At 39.5% G+C, this 22612-nt stretch overlaps 1 protein-coding gene across 8 annotated transcripts in view; it reads left to right on the top strand.

Moving 5' to 3' along the window:
* The window catches only part of APBA1 (amyloid beta precursor protein binding family A member 1), a 146612-nt gene that overhangs the window by 104474 nt on the left and 19526 nt on the right, over positions 1 to 22612 (top strand). For 7 of the 8 annotated variants that reach the window (XR_016349862.1, XM_075931690.2, XM_075931686.2 and 4 more), the window contains 5 exons: positions 4789 to 4828; positions 7108 to 7253; positions 17748 to 17780; positions 18857 to 18943; positions 19745 to 19930. Coding sequence is in view for 7 of the 8 variants with exons in the window: in XM_075931690.2 (XP_075787805.1) it covers positions 4789 to 4828; positions 7108 to 7253; positions 17748 to 17780; positions 18857 to 18943; positions 19745 to 19930 (492 nt within the window). In the remaining variant the exon portion in view is untranslated. The remainder of the gene's footprint in view (positions 1 to 4788; positions 4829 to 7107; positions 7254 to 17747; positions 17781 to 18856; positions 18944 to 19744; positions 19931 to 22612) is intronic. The other variant, XM_075931696.2, reaches the window with a different exon arrangement.

Below are 22612 nucleotides of genomic sequence, written 5' to 3'. Positions count from 1 at the left end.
TTACAAAAAAAAGTCTCCAAGGTCACAGATTTCTTGCCCTTGGGAGGTAGCTGCCACCATCAAGTGTAAAAACAAAACCCGTTCTTCTGAAACTCAGGTAGAAGCACTTAAACTTCTTCCAGAGGAGAAACCTCCTCCCCCCACAAGCTCTTTTACCACCAGAGAGCATGAGAAAAACAGAATAAGGATGTTAAGTATTGACTAATTGAATAGTCGATCAGCTGGGGAGTGATCCCAGGTTCCACACAGTGCTGTCACTTTGAAATGCTGCGTGCAGCCTGACACCGGGCTTCCCACAGCATTTCAAAGCAGCACTGCATGGAGCCTGGGGTCAGCAGGGGAGCCCCCAGCTGATCCCGGGCTCCATGCAGAGCTGCCGCTTTGAAATGCCACATGCAGCACTGGCCCCATTCTGCACACAGCGTTTCCAAGTGGCAGCACTGCGTGAAGCCCAGAGTCTGGCCCCAGGTTTCAAGCGACACTTCCGCTTTGAATACCCCCTCCTCATCCCTGCCCCTTGCTGCCTCTGTCTGATAGAGGCAGCAAGGGTGGGGGAGCAACTAGTCGACTAGCCTGTTGACTAGTCCTTCACATCCCTAAAACAGAAAACAAACTGCAATCTCTGATAGCTGACCTCTTAGTCTTAGGCATGCATACACAGACCCCTGGCTATTTCCCAGGGCTATTTTCCAGGGCAAATCATCACCTTAAAAGGGTGATTTTTATTAACAAAACTAAAAGATATACTTAATAAAACATACTAAGGGTACCTCTGCACAGCAACATTATTTTAAAATAACTAGCGTTATTTTGAAATAACTTAGTCTGCATCTACATAGCAGGCAGTAATTTCGAAATAATGACAAATTTGGTTTTTTTCCAAGCTGGAGGACTTCTTACTCTGACTTCTGTCACCCTCATTGTATGAGGAATAAGGGACGTCAGAAGGAGTGTGCTCTATTTTGAAATAAGTGCTGTGTAGACTCTCCCAATTTAGAAAAGCTATTTTGAAAGAAACTATGCAGTTGACGTAGCTCAATTTGCGTCGCTTACTTCGAGTTAAGACTTGCTGCGTAGATACACCCTTAGTTGCTAAGCGTGATAGAGTAACTGAGTAAAAACAAAGTAAAACACAGAGAAACATAATATCTCTGGGAACAGCTTAGATATAGTGAAGTGGGGGGAGAGACACATGGACTTAGCACAGAGAAGTTTAACCAAACAAAACAAAGAAAATAACCTGATCGCAACTAAATATACGTTTTTCCTATTTACTCATGATCCATACTTCAAGGTCCAGTCCATTTCCATGCCCAGTATTCCTTGTAGGCATGATAGTGCTGCCTGGATTAATTCATTTTATTTCCCCCAGCTCCTAGCTTAAAACTCACACAATGGAACAGCAGGCAGGTGTATCTATTCAATTTAAATTTCAATAATCTTTCCCATTGGCTTTCTTGGCTCCCTGTCAACACCACCTAAATACCCGATTTTAACCCTTTAGTCACCGAGTGCTAGGCAGCATTCCTCCTATCCATCATAATTATGTTGACAAGGGAGCTTTCCTGTTAGCATAACGTGGCCATATGTATTGCCTTACAGCACAACAGCTGTATTGGTACAGCTGTGCCTCTACAAGCTTGTAAATGTAACATGGTCTTAGAATGATAGGTCTGCCAAAATAAATAAATATGAATACAGCACTCTTGCATATTAGCGTTGCTCCCTGATTTATCAGCAGGGATTTAGAATTAGTGATTAGCCGAAATTCAGGCAGTGATTTAATGACAAAATTGGAAATAGAATCCAGAGGTTCCTGACATTGGATCCTCAAAAGGGGAAAAAGCAAACAGGCCAGTGCCTCTATCTTGTGAAGACTTATGCACATGATTAACTTTGCAAACTCTGAATATTTCGCTTTGTGTTAATGGGACAACTGTGAAAATGTGGAAATTTTATCGTGTGCGTTTAGTCTTTGCATATTATGCCTGGGGAACTGTATGAGCAGCACTTGTGTATATAAGCTTTGATCTATATTCCTCGTTGCTCATAGCCTTTGGTTTTCATTAAAGTACAGATTTCATAATTTCATGCAATCCACTATTGACTGCCAACAGTTATTAGCCATCATTAGTCATAGTCCAAGTATTAGTGAAATAAAGCCCATTTTAGCATTTGATTTCATACAGTAACAGTGGTAATAAACCATATTTCATAGTAGAATATGTTGCAGGAATCATTTCTCACGATTTTTTTTTTAAATTAGCATTGTCGTCTTCTGCACATCTCTTTAAAAATAACAAAAGTAATAGTAAACTTATTTGATTATGGGAAACGATTGTCTGAACAAAACCTTATTTTTAAAGATATCTTATGTTTTTTTTGAACAAACAAAAAGATTAATCTAACAAACTTTACCAGGATTTAAAGGTAAATATTTCTGTGACATCTGTTGCCTTGTGTTAATTCTAGTGCCAAAAGATTCCTAAATAAAAGTACTAGAATTAAACGTCTTTTTTAAATTAAATATTATTGCAACTAATAAATGTTAGATGTTAAATTTGATATTCATGTACTCAGTCTTATCCCAAAAGGAAACTCTGCAGATCAATCAAATTCCCTAATGATGGACTACCATTAACTGATTAAAGTTAAAACTAAATAAGTAAAACTTCAGACAGACATTCCTTGAGTCTGTTTATTTAAAAAGTGTAAACTTTAAAATTGTACTTGTGTATAAGCTTGTTGTTTTCTGAAAAACAATTGGTCTGTTCTCTTTGCTGTCAGTGCAGTACACAATAACTTGACAGGTTGCATTCTGACAGGCAATCAGATCAGTTATCAAAATCAACATCAATCGTGGGTTTAATAAAAATAGTCATTGTAATAGGCAGGATGGTCTCAGGGCAGCCTCTACTGCTTTGACAGCAACTGTTTCCCAACACTTAATTTTCCTTATATGTATTTGGCAGCAGGAGGCCATTATTCAGTGATGACTTTGTCTTCTGTTGTCTTTATCTCATAGAAGAAGAAGAAAGCAAGTATTTCAAGGATGCTCTTATCTTCAAAGGGGTAGCCAAGTTAGTCTGTAATAGGAAAAACTTAAAAAACAACAAATAGTCTAGTAGCACTTTAAAGACTAACAAAACATGGAGATGGTATCATGAGCTTTCATGGGCGCGACCCACTTTGGGTCCACAAAAGCTCAAAGAGTAACAAGATGGTTTATTAGGTGATGAGCTTTCGTGGGCCAGACTTTAAAGTGCTGCATAGTCCTGTCTTTTATTTCAGCAAGACCAGACTAACACGGCTACATCTCTATTACTAGACGGTTTGTTGTTTTTTAAGTTTTTCCTGATATCCTTATGTCATGCCCTGATGAACCTTTCTTCTGCCACCAGCAGTTTATTTTTATTACCAGCCCCATGTAATAAGTTGTACAATATGGTTACTCTGACAATCCATGAAAATGGAGAGGATTTACTGGGACATTTAGTCCTCCTTCTTGCCACTTAGGTACAACTGCCTGCCTGCCTGCCTGCCTGCCTGCCTGCGTGGTTGGTTTACATTTTTACAAACATCTAATACCTGGGAAGTTGCTCAGCATAAAAAGGGATAACAGATTTACTGTGTACTGTAATTGAACATTCAAAAGCACTTGCCCCTCATATGAGAGACTGGGCTTCATTCAGAACTCTCACTGATTTTCCACTAGCATAATTATGTTGAGAAATCAATGGAATGAATGCCTATCTGCTTCATTGTGGGATTAGGGTTAGGCACATCAACATTTTGTAATCCTTGGCTTCTCCAGAATTCTTTGTCACACACATATCTAATAGCGGCATATGTTGCAGTGCTCCATATTATCCTCTATACTTTGACATGCAAATTGCCTTTAACAAATTTCTTCATATAGGCTTATTTCTAAGAGTAACTAAATGATGAGTATTACTGCAGTGAGAGCCAGTTAGATGTATGTCGTCTTTCACTGGGCTTTTTTGTAGACGTTATAAATGGAAAGGTTCTGTTATTTCATCTAGTCAATCTCCCTGCAAATGCCAGCTTGATGATTTTCCATTAGTCAGTCCCATCTTTTACATGTCTTTAAGCTGAGACCCATCAGTTTCCTTGCCAGATACCAACAATCAAAGGATAAATCCAGAGCTCACAATTTTCAGTGTCTAAATAATATGTTTTTTATTTGTGATGTGGGTGTTTAATCTAGCATAACTCTAATAATACCTTTTTTTTTACAGGTTGAGTCTGTATATAAATTTTTGATCTGGAGCAGGAGTGTAGCATCTTTTTTAGTCAGGGGCCACTGACCCACAGAAAAATCAGTTGCATCCAGCTCCCAGGCTTTAGGTTCCCACCCCAGTCTAGAGTTATGATAATATTGCAAATCTTTTAAAAATATTCCTGGATTTTTTTAAATTTGGCATTCAAGTTCTTTGAAATATGATGTATTCCTGTTATTCCTATATGGATCAGTACTTCTGGCACTCAAAAATGTGCTGTCTAGTATCAGACTCAGGATGAAACTGCCTAATTGATAAAAATAATAATTATATAAACTATATTCCAGCATAATAATTCCTTAATTGCTAATATTTTGAGAACATTTCTTTTTTTTCCCCTTTAATAAGTTGTCAGCTGTCCTTGACTAATTACTTGTTACTGTGTTTTCGGGTTTTATTGTTTTTTCTCTTTTTTGCATGGAAGGATTTTTAATGCATTTTTGAGCATGCTTTGTTCTGTTTGAAATCCTGTTTGTCTTAATTACAGTCCCGAAAAAGTTTGGCTTCATTCCCAACCTATGTTGAAGGTAAGCTATATAACATTCAATGTGTAACGCTGTACTTGTTATAACAGAATTATTTTGTACAAGTAAAAACACAAGACGTCTATGTACTGTGAAGGTAAATGTTTAACTAGGGCTGGGTGAACTTGTTTAGATCAAATATGAACCAATTCAGAACTTGAACCAAACCCCAGAACTATTTTTCAGAAGTTAAAAAAGCTTAATTATTTTTTATTTTGTAATGTTTTGTTAGTGTTCCCAGCCCAGTTCCTAAGGAATGGGTGACAATATCACATAAGGCACTACTGGAATTTTCACTATCCATAGCAGCTTTCTTGGAATTCATGTTGCACTGGATGGTGCATGGACGCTGAACTACCCTTTTATGACAAAGAATGGAGGTCAGTCTGGATGATCATAATGGTCCCTTTTGGCTCTAAAATAAAATAAAAAACATCTGTGTTGAGCTTTATTGGCAGTGCTGTGGTGGTGGCAGGGACCATCCATTATCCATGTTCTGTGGGTAAATAATGTTTTTAACAATTATATATATTATGAGGTTCACCCATCACTAGAATTAACATAACCACATGCATACTTGTGTATTTTGTGTGTACACATAAATATTCAGCTGCATGCCCTAAAACATAAATAATATAAAGGAAATGATAACATAGAACAAGCCGGGAAATTCTAAGATAATTTTGCTACCTAAAACTCTTGCAGTTGGTCTTTTGATTTTTATAAAGATGAGAGTTGAAGTCAATATCAGCTTTCTCTCTTGGGATTCTTTGGATTGTTTTCCATTGTGATGTATTTAAAAGCTGTACAATAGAAATACATTTTTTTCAGAATTTCAGAGAGATGATTCAGTCTTTGAGGTTGATACTTTAGGTCCTGAGAGTAGGTTTTTTTCGTATTCATAAGAAAAATAAAATGTCACTATTTTAAATTTTATGACAATATAAAGTTAAGTTTACAAAAAATTAATTCTCATGAGAGTAATGCTGTGTATATTTTTAGTTACATTTGAATCCAGATATTTCTTTCTTGCACTCTGATAATGTAGTGTGTTATGTGAATTGCCTTCTAGACTATCATTAGAGCTTAAACCTTTAATGAAAAAATCCAGGTCCTTTTAGATGAAATATCCAAGGGAAGAATATTGCTTCCGTTGTAAAGTGATCAGCCTGAAAAAACAGTGTTCATATAGATATTATAGGGACCAGTGTTCCCTGTAAGCTAGGCTCTTCTGCAGCCATTCAGGAGAAATTCAGATGCTGCCCAGCTGATTAGCAGAACACCCCCAGCTAGATTTTTTTTGTTTCTAGTGGTGGTGCACATGCTTCAGTGCACAATACAAATTTATTCCACACATTTATGGAAATAATTAGAGGGAACATTAATAGTAACTCATCCTGTAAATGATTAAGTGCTTCTGTGCAGCATCATAAGCTTGTAGTTACACTAGAGGGAGTTGAGGTGTATTGGTAACTTGCAGGACCAAGTCAATGGGGTGTGTGTGTGTGTGTGTATAATATATATATATATATATATATATATATATATATATATATATATATATATATATATATATATATATATATATATATATATAAGCCCAAGCAGCATAAATCCCTTACTTTGCACATTTAACATCAGAGTCTATAGCAAAGAGAGTTTGTCTAAATTGAAATGATACCTACTAAAGAGAACAGTCCCCTGTATGACATTTGTGAGTAAGTCTGGCATAAATCTATACACTCTTCAATATGACGTGACAGCTTTTAACTCCACACTGGGGGGAAAAATCATGCTTATAAAATGCTCTGAGGAGATTTCATTCCAACTATGGTCAGTATTTGAATAAGAGAGGTGCTAATGATTATTACTGACTTATGCCCCTAGTTTCCTTTTTATTTTAGACTCTAGCTAAATGATATGACTATCTGAGAGACACAAGAATATTGGAAGAACAGAGAGAAAAATGAAAATGCTTGGTCTTTTTTGTAAGAATTTAAATTAATTGAGTTTATTGTGGTTTAGTGTTAACTTTGCCTCATGGAGCAAACTATTGGGAGATGCAGGTTGGATTAGCAATTGTGATTTCTGCTGTAGAGATGTTGAAAGCACTTTTCTCAATGTTTTTTTAATGGGGGCCTTAACTGAAAGTGTTGGTTGTCCTGCCATCATGCTAAACCTAAGTAGGTCAGAGCAGCATTTATAGCCATCAGATGCAGGCTAAATAGTGTTTCTCTCCATGCTACGTAATTTTGCTCAGCAATTTGTTTTCTGTGTTATAGTTCCTGGACCCTGTGATCCTGAAGATTTAATTGATGGAATTATTTTTGCTGCCAATTACCTTGGCTCCACTCAGCTCCTTTCTGACAAAACTCCTTCCAAGAATGTGCGAATGATGCAGGCTCAGGAAGCTGTCAGCAGAATCAAGGTGAAGCATGTATCTTGCTGTTCATGTGATTAGATTTTTTTTTAAACTTCAGATATGGGTGTTGCATACTTACATCTGGTATTCCTCCCTTATTCTTATATACTGTTTAAAAGGTTAGGTGCCTTTTGTATACTTTTTTTCTGAAAGATATTTCACCTGTTTAGTCTGATCTGGGGACTGGAGTGGGAAGGAGGATACACTGGATAATTTGGTTTAATATGCCTTTCATATTCTAGTCATCAAAGCTTATGGGAAACAAAGGGTGGTGTAAGTTCTATCTTAGATGTGAGGAAATAGGTTTAGAGGGCATTGTGTATATTTTGTATATTTCTTTTGCTTGTGCTGTAATTCGGCATTCTGTGAAAGTAATACCACGTTAACAGCCATGCCTGTTTTCTCACCACTTCACAGGTAGGCAGTCACAGCAGTCAGAATCCTGTAAGAGATCATTCATGATGTGAATGGGTAACCGGTTACATGGTAAGCATCACCCATACTGGCTGATGCTTACGGCGTAACCGATTTAACTGGCATCCCTACATACATCCTTGGACACTAAACCTTGGACATTCAGAACCTATAGTGAAAGAATAAATATTGGCCAGGTCACCTGGCTTGCTTTCTAATTTTAAACTGAAGATGCTATAAATTCTTTAATATCCACTTAGCCCCCAGAGAGGAACAGCTGACTGTCTCATTCTGAGGAAGGTTGTTCTGAAAGTGCAGGACCTTCCTACTACTAGTCTAAATTGTCAGTACTCTGGTATATGAGAGAGAAAGAGAGAGAGGCAAGGAGGGAGGGGAGTGTGTCTGTGGGGCTGTGCTTTGTTCCTTAAATTCTTTTCTGAAAGGATGCTGTAGTTTTTCCTCTGCTGCGCAGTGGTATTTCATATTGCTTAGAGTAATTCAGCTGCCAAATATCTGATCTGAAAATAAATTCTCATCCGTTCAATATAAAAAATGTTCACAGGTCACTGGTATCCAAAATAATGAACACCCAATGCAGGCTGTGTTTGATAACATTGTAAATGGGATGGGTAGCACCATCTGTTATTACGGTTGCCCAACACCTCCCATAATAAGACTCTGTTTTTAGTTGCTTCTGAGTTTGCCAAGATTTACTCGCTTGGACTGAAACTATCCATACTAGATGTGTAAATCACAATGATTTTTTTTCCTGGAAAACTTCTTCAGCCAAAATGATTTGATCATTTCTTTGCGAATGAAGGTGGGGGGATATGTTGTTGTGCCCATGTTAAAACATTCTGGTGACTAACTTTGAGGTGCTTGAGCATCCCTGCTTGTGCTTAAGAGTGAAGACTTAAAAGGTAGCAGAATGGTGGCCTTTCTCTCCAGCATGTGCCTTTTGCCATCTCTATGACAGTCCTTCCCAATAAGTTCAGGGGGTAGCCGAGTTAATCTGTAACAGGAAAAACTTAAACAACAAATAGATTAGGTGCACCTTAAAGTCTTGTCTAAACATGTAGATGGTGGTATGAGCTTTCGTGGGCGCAACCCACTTTTTCAGATGACAGCAGTTTTAAGTCTTACAAAAGTCAGATTCACACATGCTCAGTAGAGGCATTGATTTTTAACAGCTACAATTTCAGAAAATTTGGTCTAATTGCACATGCTTCACCTTCTCACAGTTCCTATTACTGACCAGACTCCACAGAGTGTGCCCTAGCCTAGAGCTATATAGTTGAAATCAGATTTTCCCTATGATGGTTGCTCCAGGCCAGGATTGGGCTAAAAACTGGCACTAAGAGCAGGGTGCCTGTCTCTCCTATCCGCTCAAAGACCTGGGCCTGGAGAAGGAACACACATTGTTTAAATGCGTAGTGGCTAGCTGAACAAGGAGTCTGGAACAAAGAACCAGGGAGGGTTGAATCTGGGAAAAGGAGCTGGTGCAGGTGGGGGAAGACAGAAACTAGATGAGGTGAGAGCTGTTGGAGAGACTAGGGTGGGAAGTCAGTAAAGTGGGAAGAAGAGAGACAGATCAGATGAAGAGCCAGGCACTGCGACTGGCTAGTTAATCAGGTGGGAACAAGCAGTTGGGAAAGGAGTGTGGAAACTGGGATTGATTGGGCAAATAGCTTTGAAGAGGGTGGGGAAGGGAAGGGACTTGAAATCAGGAGTGAGAATGGAACTCAATCAATGAGCTCAGGGGGAAGATTGGGACTGGCTGAAAAGTAAAACTGGGATGGCAGGAGAAGCCCTGAGGAGTGGAGACTGGGACTGCATAGACAAAGAGGTTGGGAGTGGGACAGAGCCAGTAGGGTTACCAGGTAGACCGTGCTAAAAAAAACGGACATACTTGATCGTTGGGGGGAGGGAGGGATTGGGCGGGAGGAGGGAAGGGCGGGAAGCAGAGCTGGGGGTGGGGGAGGGCCGCGGGGCTGGCCAGGAGGAACAGGGAGCGGGTAGGAGGAACGGGGGGCTGGGAAGCAGAGCTGGGGAGGGTCGGGGGCCGCGGGGCTGGACAGGAGGAGGGCGGGGTCCGGAGGAAGGGAGGCTGGTGGTGGGGGGAGGAGTGCAGCCAGTGACCACAGCTGGAGTCCAAGGGGCTGCGCCCCTGGTAGGCACTCCCTTGAATTGCTAGTAGAAGCCGGGCGGGGGGAGTGACTGGGAGTCCCAGTCCCTGCCCCTTCCCACCTGGCTTTTGTACGCAACCAGAGGCTCCTAGCGCCAATCATGGCCCTGCTTCCCAGTCACTCCCCCGCCAGGCTTCTGTCCAGTGCCCAGCTGGGAATTCAGAAAATACCGGACATTGCACATGTCTGGTATTTTCTGAATTTTTCTACCGGACAGACGGTGTAAGTACTGGACTGTGTGGTAGAAAACCGGACACCTGGCAACCCTCAGAGCCAGGGGTGGGTTTGAGACAGAACAAGGGCAGATTGAAGGGGATGGATAGAAGGGATCAAGCTACAGGAAATGGGCAGAAGAGTCTATGCCCACAAGAGTGCACTCACCTCTGGAGCCTGGAATGGAACCCAAGAGTCCCTATCTCACTGTTCCTCTGCTGTGAGCAAAACTCTGTGAAACCCGCTAAAAAGCATGTGTCTAATCCCCCCCTGGTGCTGGTCCACGTAGAGGATGACAACCTGCTGTTGAACATCGAGCAAAAGTGGCAGAGGTCTGTGTGGTGGATCAAAAGGTTCAGTCTTGCAGGTGACTCATGGTAGAATTTCTGTTTCTTTTGTTTGTTGGTTTGGTTTGGTTTGGTTTGCTTTTTATAAACCTAGGACATTCTATGTAAAAACAATGTTAAAAGGACATTATTTGGGTTCTAAAAGTAAGCACTTAAAAGTTAGGAATTGCCAGAAATGAGATGGTATGTGCAACCTTTATTTGCTCCCTTTTTGCATATGCATTATGAATCTGTCTTTATTTACACAATCATGTATTATTTTTTCCTTGAATGAGCCGCTATTCAATATTTTCTTTTCTCCTTGTTCAGCCGATGGCCCTAGGCCTTATCTACTGTGCACTATTCAAATCTTGCTCTGAAGACAGAATTAATTTCCTCTGGGATTTTTCAATGGCACTTATCCATACAGTATGTTAGTACTTCACGAACCTTATTTAATGTGTCCTCAAAGCAGCCCTGTGAGATAAAAGGGAGGTATTATCCCATTTTACAGATGGGGTCCTAAAGCACAGAGAGATTAAGGTCATAAGTATTCATTAATTGTTGGTGCCCAATTTGAAATACCTTAGGATCTGATTTTTCAGACTACTTTTTATGTTCAAAGCAAAGCTCTTAAAGACTTCAGGTGCAGTTGTTTTTTGCAAATCAGAGTCCCTCTGATCATTCAGTCATTCATATATATCTGTGCCATACACTTATACTGGAAACTCTCATTCTGAGTATCATTCTTTTGTCTTCCCACCCGGGAAAACATTATATTTTTACACAACTCACAAATGGAGGTGTCACGATCATCCCCTTTCTGGGTACTCTCTTTGTTCAACACTGATGTGTCAGGGTTCTCTCCTGTGTCAGTCCTTTCTCTCCTCGAACCTACTTTTCAGGACACTTGCTGCAAATACTGCATGATCTTGGCTGCTTTTCTTAACTGTATTTTGAGGACCTTGCAGATCTCTTCAAAACTCACGTCAACTAGGCCTCTGACTTCTGAGTTTGAAAAACAATTACTTTTTATTTAAGCTGACTATATATAACACAAATAGCATTTAGTGGCCCTCCAACTTTTTACTCCAGCAAGGTCAGTCTAAACTTATCAGAATCCAGCTGTGCTTCCCTTCAGGATCACAGTCTAGTGCCTCAACTTCCTCTCTGGTTCTACTTCCCCTTTTCCAGGGGCCAGATGATTACCCTTCAAATTCAAAACCCTCCAGACTTCCAAATAGGCAGTCTGGATGGAGTTTTATTTCAGGAGTCCAAGCTTATGTGCCCCTGTTTAGTCAGTTGACCTTCTCCCCATAGCATATCCCAGCATGCAATTTTGCTTACAAATACTGATTCTATAACAATATCTCATCATACAGTTTCAAGCAAACATAACTCCTCCGCAGGACAGTTTTTATTCCGTAGTTCTTAAGTTCTGCGTTATAGCTAATTTATTACATTTAAAAATATTATATTTATTAGTGGTTGTCATTGTAAAAGAAATAGCCCTGTAAATCGAATAGTGTTCTTATTCATTATTAAAATACAATATTAGCTATGGCCAAATTCTGCCAATACCCCAAACAACCCAGTTGTTACTGAGAAACTGTTTGGTTTGCCCATGGTGAACACCCGGCCCATTGTTTGTACGCCCAACAGATAAATAGGTGCACAGTTACTCACTTTAGTGAAATTTGCTCCAGTGTACCTATGCAGAGTCTTAAATGGAATGAATGCCTTTAAAATAGGAACCTGGCAACTGTCACAAGCTATGAGATGAATTTCAGAAACACTTCTGAGGACGGATTTGCAGGGAACATATTATACCACTGCCCCTGTGGCTACTCTGGCTCCTTTTATTTTTAGGTAAAATTTAAAGTGGTGATGTTCACTTATAAGAAGGCCTAAGTAGTTTGGGTCTGAGATTCCATAGAAATATTTTATCTTCCCTGGCTCTTGCCATAAAATCCTGGGTCATTTAGTAGTTTCTCTGTGACAGATGAGCCACCTGAATCTGTGATGGCCGTTTCTTTTCTGGTCATGGAAGGATTTGGCTTAAAGTTTTGAAAAGTCATTTAGACGCCATTGTTAGTGTAGGTCTCCTGCTCTTCGTTCCTTTTATAGCACTTACAGGTTTAGTGCAGTAAGGTATTATGTGCACACACAGATACCATACAGACAAAACAGCTTTTTTAAAGATTTTGTTAAAATAGAAAATCTACTGCATTGTGAAAATCCTTAACCTACATCCAGAACCTCCTGATGTCTTTTCCTGTAAAAAAGTGTAACAAAAGCTGTGAATTGATAGGCTACTTTTTTTAAAAAACCAAGCTGCCTCCTGTTAGGAACATAAATAAATGGCCTGATTTTTCAAAGGTGCTGAGGGCATGGAGTTCCCAAGCGACGTCATTGCCTACCTTCAGGATCCCAGGTCTAAAAGTATTCCTTTGCCTCCTGATCCCATTTAAACACTGGTAACCTGGTGGGGCTGTTGCTACTCCCACTTAAAAGCCCTTTTCCATTTACTCTTGTCCAACAAAAGTCCATTGTTTTGCGATTACACAGAATGAAATATCAGAGGGGTATCCATGTTAGTCTGAATCTGAAAAAGTGGCGAGGAGTCCTGTGGCACCTTATAGACTGAAGTGTTGGAGCATAAGCTTTCGTGGGTGAAGACCCACTTCATCAGACGCTGTGACGGCGCGTTGGGGGTCCCCTGTCTCCTGCACCCCGAAATGGCACAAACAGACCGCATCAGCCGGTGGAATAGAGGAAGTTTATTGCCTCTCCAGGATACAGCACAGCACAGATGTAATCTGGTCACAGAGCTGGGCTAGGATGCCTCAGGCCCCCTTGAGTTGGGGGGAGACTGGGCCCCTAAACTCCAGCTCCTCTCCCTAGGCTGTCTCCTCCATCCTCACAGACAGCCAGCCACCAACACTCTCACTTCCAGCCCTGCCCCCCAGCCAGGGCAGCATTCCACCTTCCTTTGTTCCTCTCCATGGGGGGTGTTTGGTCACTGGTTTGCATAGTGACTCATCCTGTTTTGCTGGGTCATGGCCCCCACGACAGCCAGTGGGGGTTACCCCAGAGCCAGCAGCATAGAAACCAGCCAGGTACCCCCACTACGTCACAGACGCATGTAGTGGAAATTTCCAGAGGCAGGTATAAATATGCAGGCCAGAATAATGCTAGAGATAACGAAGTGAATCCAATCAGGGAGGATGAGGCCCACTTTAACATATACTATGACCTTACTCATTACAGTAGTATGAGTATCGATAATCTCTCTGTAATGGTCCCTTGCTTACTTCAGTGTAGTACTACTTAGGGATGTAAGTGACTAGTTGACTACCCGATAGGCATCTTATCAGAGGCAGCACGGGGGTGGAGGGAAGCAGGAGTCAGTGCTAGGGGGAGCCAGCTTAAAAGCCGATTTTCCCCCCTCCCCAGCACCGCCTCTGGGGGGGTGGTGGTGGCAGGGGAGGCAGAGGTGCAGCGGAAAACGGCCATCTCATTGCTGTGCCTCTACCGTTTAAATGTAGCAAGAGCTGCCCGTGGGGCTCTTGCTACATTTCAAAGGCAGCTTTTGCAGAATGAAATATGGATCCAGATTGTATCTTTAACAATAGAAAAAAATTCTGTGTATGAAATCATCCATTTAAGCATCTGATTGACTAGGAGTCATTTTTCAAAACAATAATTATTTTAAAAGTATATTTAGTATTAAAGGAAGGTACAGGGATGATAATTCTGGATCATCGTCTATTTATTCATAACACAAAGGTAACATGAGGGACTCTGATACATTGCTTTAATAGTTAGATGGAGTGTAGACTGGTATAGTGAAATTGACTCATTCCTGATCTGGGAGGACCTCTTCTAGTGATTATAGTCAGTGCGGGTGGGGAAAATGTATCTTCACGTACCAGGTCTATGCACAACTTCAGCCCCTCAAACTGAGCCTGAAAGGCATTAAGTGATGCCCAGATCTTGTATGACCCCTCTGCTCAAGGATGGATTTTCACTTTATTCCTTAGTTCACACATCACTATGAGACTACAATGCATTATATAAATGCTAAAAATTATTATACATTCTTTGCTGAGACTACAACAAAAATAGTTTCACCAAAATGGTGGTTTTTGCGATGCAGATGGCTGTCCACTGACCCATGACCATCAACTAATATTTTTGTTTACCTGTGAATCTGAAGGTCCAGTTATGCAAAAACTTACTAGTAGAACTAAAACTGTGGCAGGTAATGTACTCAAGATTTGGTTTTTGTTAGCCAGAACTGACTTTCATTACCAAACTGTGATAAAATTGATTGCGTGACCTAAGAGTTGAAAGGCTGTTAGTCTCTTAACTAATCTCCTGAGCCATCCATCCTCCCAACCTAAGCAGATATTAATTTTTGTTAACATCTGGAATAAGAGGATGATGCTCGCAGCCTGGAGGAAAAGCGGTGATTAAGTGTTAGATTTCACCAGCATATTTCATCTGTGTAGGAGGCTAGCACTTTTTCAAATACCAGTTGACCTGATTACTGAAAGAAAGACGCATTCCATATCTGAGGATAGTTTAAAAGCCTAGCCATTATTATTTATTGACTGCCATCAATGGGGCAGATGCAGTCTCTGGCATACAGAATTTACAATCTGATTTAGAGAGAGTGTATATTAAATGTGTACAAATAGTAGTGGAAATATAGCTGCAAAATGTATCTTTTTTTTTTTTTAAATTGTAATGACTTCTTTATTAAAATTGTAAGCAATTCATAGCTAGACCAAATACATGAAATGCATCCCTATCAAAGAAAACTTGTTTTTTTTTCAGTGCATTTATTAACTTATATTAAGTTTGCACTAGGGGTCTCAAACTCAAATTACCTTAGGGCCAGTCCTCAAATCCTCCTAGTAGGCCAGTGGACACCCCTCTCTGCCGGGGCTCCGAAGGAGGATGAGGGGGTCTCTGTGCATCTCCTTCCCATGCATCTCATGACCCCTCCTGTCAGGCTTTACATTCCCCCTCTCCGTGCATCCCCCAGCCCTGCCTGCCATCCCCTGGTGATGTAAAACTGGAGATGGCAGTGGAGCAAAGCAGAGGCTGTTATGTCGTTCTGCTTCCCCACAGCTTCTGTCACCACAGTGACTGTGTGTGTGGGGGGGGGAGAGGGACCCCTACTACTGCCCCACACCAGGGCCGCGTCCCTCAGGGGAGGGGGCTTGAGGGAAGGGCTGAAATGAAGAGGAAGGGTAGAGCAGGGGCTGGACTTGGGGGAAGGTTACAGACACTGCTGCCGTCCCCCTCCAGGGCCAGAGGGACTTATATGCCAACAGTCATGTACGGGCTGAATTGTGGAACTGCTCAGGCCGCATATGGCCCACTGGCTGTGAGCTTGAGACCCTCTGGTTTACAGTATGGCTGTCTTATATTACTGTTGTATTCGTATGACTGTGAAAAGAACTGCTTGATTAATGTAGCTAGAATTACTTACGTAGTCTGACTGAAATTGTCTGATACTGTTTCTTGCATCCAAGTCATCTTGGTGTTTGCATTTTCATGGACTTTTTCCCTTTGTTTAGCTAGCAGCTAAGATATATTAGCCCCTTTCATGTTCACCTTCTCTGGGGTGTTAATCATTTCTTTAACATGAATGTGTATTCTATGCCATTATATTAGGGTTTTGTTAAATGTCTGAAAATGATATTCCAAGAACATAAAATAAGACAGATGCCCTGCTGCTGCTCCCAACTAAAATCAAGAACAGAATCACAAAGTGCATGAGGTTGTTCTCGCTCACCTTTCAGTTATCATGTCTGCTTTACCCTAGTTCTGACTCAAGCAGATTTTTTTTTTCATTTCACTTTGTGACTGGTATACTCCTTCTTTTAGAGACCTATTGCCTGCAATACTGAAAAAGTTTTGACTGCAGAGAAGCTATGTTTTTTAAAACACAATGAGAATAAAAGTCAAGTCGTGGTGTTATTTTTAAATTTTTATTGCCATTACTATACAGGGTAATTTTTTTTTCTCTGAATGCCAGACACAATAACTTAATATAAAGATTTTGGCATGAGTCTATTCACGTTGTCACTAGCAGTGGCTTATATTTACCAGACTTGTATATGTGTTTTAATCTATAAAGGATTACTACAAATAAGGTAAAAATGTTTGATTTGTTTGTAAGTTAAGAGGAATATTTCATTATCAACTGCTGCTTTCGGATTGGTTTAAAGCGCAACCTGCAGAATTAGCATAATTTGTGAGCACCAATGACAAATGTTCAGAGCATCTGTAATTCAGGGCTGATGTTCTGTGGACCTAATAGTTATTAGTAATGCATTTAAAGATGAAACCTGGCAAAATAACCACAGAGCAAACACATTAAGTTAATTAAATGTTACTCTTAGAACTGAATGGAAGTCTGCCTGCAAGGTGAGTATCATGCTTGTCCAATAAACAAGTCCACAAAAGAAATCCACAGAGTCCTTGGGGTTTGTTTGGTTTTTTTACTACATCTGGAGTTATTTGCAGAAGATTTATAAATGCTTGATGATAGTGTGTCAAGACTTGATTGTCACTGTATCTCATTAGTTGCCTATAGAATTTATTTTGTTATTGACCACGTATATATTAATACTTTAAATAGACCATTTTCACATAGATATCTGAAGAGTGTGCACCCCAACCAGGGAAGAAGTTTGCAGATGTGTGAGTGGCATGGAAAATGTCCTTGTGCAATAAACATGGGGAATTGTGGTCCCTAATTGCCTGAGTCTAATATTAGCAAATATGTATGTGTGTTTGTGCATTTGATTGGATGGGTTGTTTAAATTTTTTTTTTTTTCCATTTTGGTTTTTTTAGGGCCATTTAACATTTTTGATATTTTTTTTTCTCTTTATAAGTCTGTATGGATTTGCAAAATTTAATAACCTGAATCTAAGACCTTAAGATCTGAGAGAGTTTGAATATAAAGGCTCAGATTCTTCTCTCACTTCCACTAGTTCTGCACTTGTGTAATTCCAGTGACTTAAAGAGAACTACTAATGATTTGTACAAATACAAATGAGAGCAGAATTTGGCCCAATGTTTTTAACTTAGCAGTCTTTTTAAAATTAAATAAAAGTAATCCTTATTCTTTCTCTCTCTTTTCTGGTGCAGGTTTACTTTTTAAAACCTATTGCGTTAAACATGAAACTTTTTTTTTTAACCAGAATGAAAGAGAGAAATCCAAACAGAGACTAACCTAGATGAGTTACTGGACATTAGTGTATAGAGCCCTACTTGACTTGAGTCTCTGCAAAGTCTTCTCTAACCATTCTCCTATCTCTGTTTATTCCATGCTAAGCAGATGGCCCAGAAATTAGCCAAAAGCAGGAAGAAGGTGCAGTACAACCTCCATCAGCTTGATGTTATGCCTGTTCTGTTTTGTTTTATTTTATTTTTTTGCCTTTCTTACTTTTAATTTTGTGTTTTTATTTTCTGCATCCAGCAAGTTTTTGTTCGGGTTTATTTCCGCCTCACCACACAAGTTGACATTTCCCAAAAATCAGTTGCCTAGTTGGCCATTTTTTGTTGCTTATCATTAGCCATTTCATGTCAGAAATAGGGTAAATATTGGATTCATCAAATGGAAACACAGTACCCCCAAAGTACCTACCAAATAAACAGGAATGGTAAAGGTTTTAATTCTGTAAAATGGCATATTAATAAGAAATTATTCTTATATTGTATCTCTTTCTAAAGACTATTTTTGGTTAATGTGTGTCAAATTGCTGGATGCAAAAATAGTTTACATATGTACACTTACTTTATACACTGAGATTACTAAAATATGAGTACATTTTGTTCATGAAGTTCTTAGGTGTCATGGAACAAATATGCATTTTAAAGTACAAGCATTTACTCTACATTTTACAAAGGTACATCTTCTGGAGTGGGTTAGTGCTTTAATAATCTGTTGTTTGACCATAAAGACCCCCTTGCCAGAACTGCTTTATAATCCCTTGCTCTGCACCTGTTGTATACATTTTCTCAATAGCCTTAGCAGTCACTTTAATTAGAATCATATAGAAATCCTGCAAGTGCTACCCTTAGTTAGTACACTTTTCATGTGAAAATCCTTCTTTAATGTGGCATTCATGTTAAAATGAGAATCATTTTGATTTCCATGGAATGATTATACAGTTCATGAATTAGGGGGTTATAACTTCATTTGATCAGAAAAGAGAGTAGGGATTCTGTATGGAATTAACAGTTTTACAGATAATACTGACTCTTAACACACTTTCATCCCTATATATAGTTTCCATATCTTTGTGTTTAGCTTCTGCAATTTAATACACTGTTTTGCATTGCTGTTCTGGTGACTGTGTCTTGGTGCACCCCTGTTTGTGATCTAACATCATTATTAAAGTTGTTTTCTGAGCATTTAATAAATCTAATGCATTTTGTTTGCAGGCCCCAGAAGGTGAATCTCAGCCTATGACTGAGGTGGACCTCTTTATCTCTACGCAGAGAATAAAAGTGTTGAATGCAGACACACAGGTATAGGCACAGATGTGCTCTTGCCGGGGCTGGACTTTGTCAGTTTGTAGTAGTGGTCAATTCTGTTAAACTGTTATTGAAAGATATCATGATACAACATTGCAAATAGTTTTGTGCCATAATATATTAGTTATGAATGTGTCTTAGATATTTTTTCCAGTATAAAGGCTGAACTTCTCTAATCTGGCACTCTCTAGTCTGGCAACATCCATGGCCCAACATGATTTTAGTTAGTAAGATGTCCACTTATCATGGGTGTGGTCAAGTTTCTTGTGATCCCATAAAGTTTGTTTACAACCACCAGTCCTGGCTCTCAGTTTTCTGTGCTGTTATTTAGCTCTAATTTACCCCTAAAAGTCTTCCAAGAGCCCAGTAGGCAGTGGGAGTTTTGGTAATACTGCTAGACAATATTGACCTCCCCTGATTTGGCAAATTCTCTGGTTCAGCACCGTTCAGGTCCTGACGGTGCCAGACTAGAGAGGTGTAATTGGTATTACTTAAAAAGCTTAGCTGAGGTTGCTAATTCCAGGTCCTCCTCTGTGTATGTTCAGACCTGCTTTATGGGATCTGTGTATTTGGAGTTTTTTTACCCACTAAATATAATGGCCATTCATTTTTTTTAAATGGGAATTTCAATCCATTTGCTGGAACTGACATTGATGGTTCTATTTTATCACATCTTTTCATATATTAACTCGTGTGTATTTACTTACAATTGTTCTCAATTTATTTATATAATGCCAAAACCATGTTAAGCATTTGTTCAAAGTGAGCACTGATCTCAAAATTTCTCTTCCTCAGGAAACCATGATGGATCATCCTCTGAGGACCATTTCCTACATTGCAGATATAGGGAACATTGTTGTGCTGATGGCTCGGCGGCGAATGCCTCGATCTAATTCCCAGGACAATGTGGAGGCATCTCACCCCTCTCAGGATGGAAAGAGGCAGTACAAAATGATTTGCCATGTCTTTGAATCTGAGGATGTAAGGAACTATCTTATTCCATTATTTTGTTATGCTTGAGAATCTGAGAACCATTTGTCAGGATATCATTGAAGTCTATGGTTGATGGTTCTGTTTGGTTTTTAGTTACGTAAAAATAATTAATCTAGAAAGAGGAACTCTTTTGCCTTTGGCAGATTGGGCCCTTTTGCTTGGTCGTCATCATTAACAAAGAAACTATATTTAGAAACACAGACTTTTGTTTTCGTGTGCTTTATTTTTTTTCTTAACGGAAGACATTGAGATCTTTAAATACTAGCTGCTGCCATCGCTAGTTTTGCTAGCTGAGGATCTACCCCTGAGAGTCAGCATTCATCACAGTAATTTGTTTTCAAGGGGAGTTGTAACCTTGAACGTTACTGCTAGGATCATAAATGCATATAAGGGTGATGCAGCTAGGCCTTTATTGTCCTTGAGGATGCTGCTGTTGGGCAGGATACACTGAAAACATTTTAGGAAATCCAGTCAGTGATATCGTATGTACACTTCCAAAGTAGTTTGCATGCAGCCACTCTCCAAGCAGACCTCTATAGTGGTAGGTTATATATTGTCCATAGTCATTTAATTTATGAGTATCTCAATTGAATTTTTGATTCAGGACCAGAGTTGTTACTGTGTTTTCCGCTGCTTTGAAAGATGCAAAGCAGCTGTAAACCCTTTTTTAAGTAGCCAGTTAAACTGGGTTCATGACATTGTGAGAGGACAGGAGAAAGCAGATACCCTTGTCTACCACTAAGTGGTGCATTGAGTTGTGTCTGTTAATCTGCCACTGGGTCCTCTCTTGTCTAGGCCCTGACCACTTGGGGAAATATACCAGTCCACACAATTCTCCAATTGTGTATGTTTTTAAGTAACTTGTAAAATATAATTAAACACATGGTCAAATCCAAATTTAAAATAAAATGCATTATTATAAAATAATCAATCATGTTAATTAATATCAAATAAATAATGATTCTGTGAACTTTATCTAGTAATGTGGGAAGTTAGCGTATCTTATTTAGCTGTCACCCAATTATTCTGCAGGCTATTTTCAATATCAGAGGCAACTATTATACTTATTCCAGTCAAATGGCTGCTACAAGGAGGGACAGATCACTCTTATGTTTAAATTAATGGTTAGACAACAGCTCTTCTGCCAGTTAACGTAATCTGCCCACATTATAAATGGATAGGTGATAATCTATTTCTGTTCCCTGCTCCCTGAATGTAGGTTTATAGGAAACATTCCAAAACAATTTAGAAAGACACAGTTTGTTGCATTTAGGTGAAAATAACGCACCTACCAACCTATAAATATATGTGTGAGATCTTGTAGACAGCAAGGTTATTTAACCAAGGTCATTTTTTAGATATTTGAGAAACTATTCTCTAGGTATCACTCTCAGATAAATTTTGTGAGGTCTATACACGAGCACGGACCACTACCAGTCACCTGCTAAAAGAAAGACAAGTGCGAGAACGCTGAAGTTGAGGCATCCTTCTACTACTAAAAATCGGAAAAAAGAAAAAAAAAAGATATTTATACAGGATGGCTGCTGTGAGACTTGTGATTTCCTTCAACTCCAGGAAACTGGTATATGCCTAAAAAAAGATCAGTCAGTGGTTTTCTCTGCTCGTCAGGTAAATGTCAGTGGAATTCGGATTGGTTATAGACTGCTTGCTTACAAATGTCAAATAATGGATGTTGAGCATTTTGCTAGACTCCTAGCCCACACTGACCAACTAAGAACAGAGAAAGCACAGGTCCCTTTATCAGGCATGGTGGCATCACATGGCAAGGGGGCAGAAGCAATTTTTTTTCCTTCAAGTTATGAAGGAGATGATCAGGCTGATTGCCCATGGAACTACTACTCAGTAATTAGTTGGCAAATCAGACGGGGCACTCCCCTTCTGAAGTCATTGGTGTCACCTAATGAGGTCCGATCAGGTCACATTTATGCAGATCACGATCATCCCTCCTCACCCCCATGTGTAACATGTGTAACTGTTAGCTTGGAAAGTCCTAAATGTGAGGAGATCCAAAATGTGTTAGTAGTCAGGAGATCTGACAGTATTTTGAGACATTTGAGGAGACATGGTCAGCTGTACTCAGTCTTGGGTTACATGACGTTATTTCAACCATTCTGTAAAAGTTCTGATTCGAATCCAAAATAAATTGGAAAAAATACTAGGCTATCTAAAAAATTAGAACTTTATCTATTAGAAGTAAAGAGCCCATGGGAATATTATCTTAATCTTACGTCTGTTCATGTGTATTCTAATCTAATTTTCTCTTCTCCAGAAGGGGACAGTTAGGTAGCCCTAGAAGCATTGTTTTAGAATGATCTTGCTCTACCCAACTGCTAATTGGGCAATCCTTACATCATCAAACATTTTGATGCTAGCCAAATTTCTCCTTTAAATTGCCCACTCTATTGGAATATATTTTGTGCAAATCCTAGAGAGACTGATATGTTCGAGCAAGCATCGGAAGAAACTATGTCACTCTTTCAGCTGCTTCTGCAGGAGCAATTGACTAACACATAATTTTTTTTCCAGATTATGGTAGTATGGTCTACAAACTGCATGCCCAAACAATTTAAAGTGGTGTTTTAATTTTAGCAGGATTAAACACAGGGGAATGGAGTATTGAATACTTAAATGAAAAAGGATAATCAGTAG

This window comes from Pelodiscus sinensis, chromosome 6, assembly GCF_052426305.1.
Source record: "Pelodiscus sinensis isolate ZL-2025 chromosome 6, ASM5242630v1, whole genome shotgun sequence".
Classification (NCBI taxonomy): Eukaryota; Metazoa; Chordata; order Testudines; family Trionychidae; genus Pelodiscus; species Pelodiscus sinensis.
Note: the sequence above shows the minus strand (reverse complement) of the source record. Positions and strands in the feature narration are given on the sequence as shown.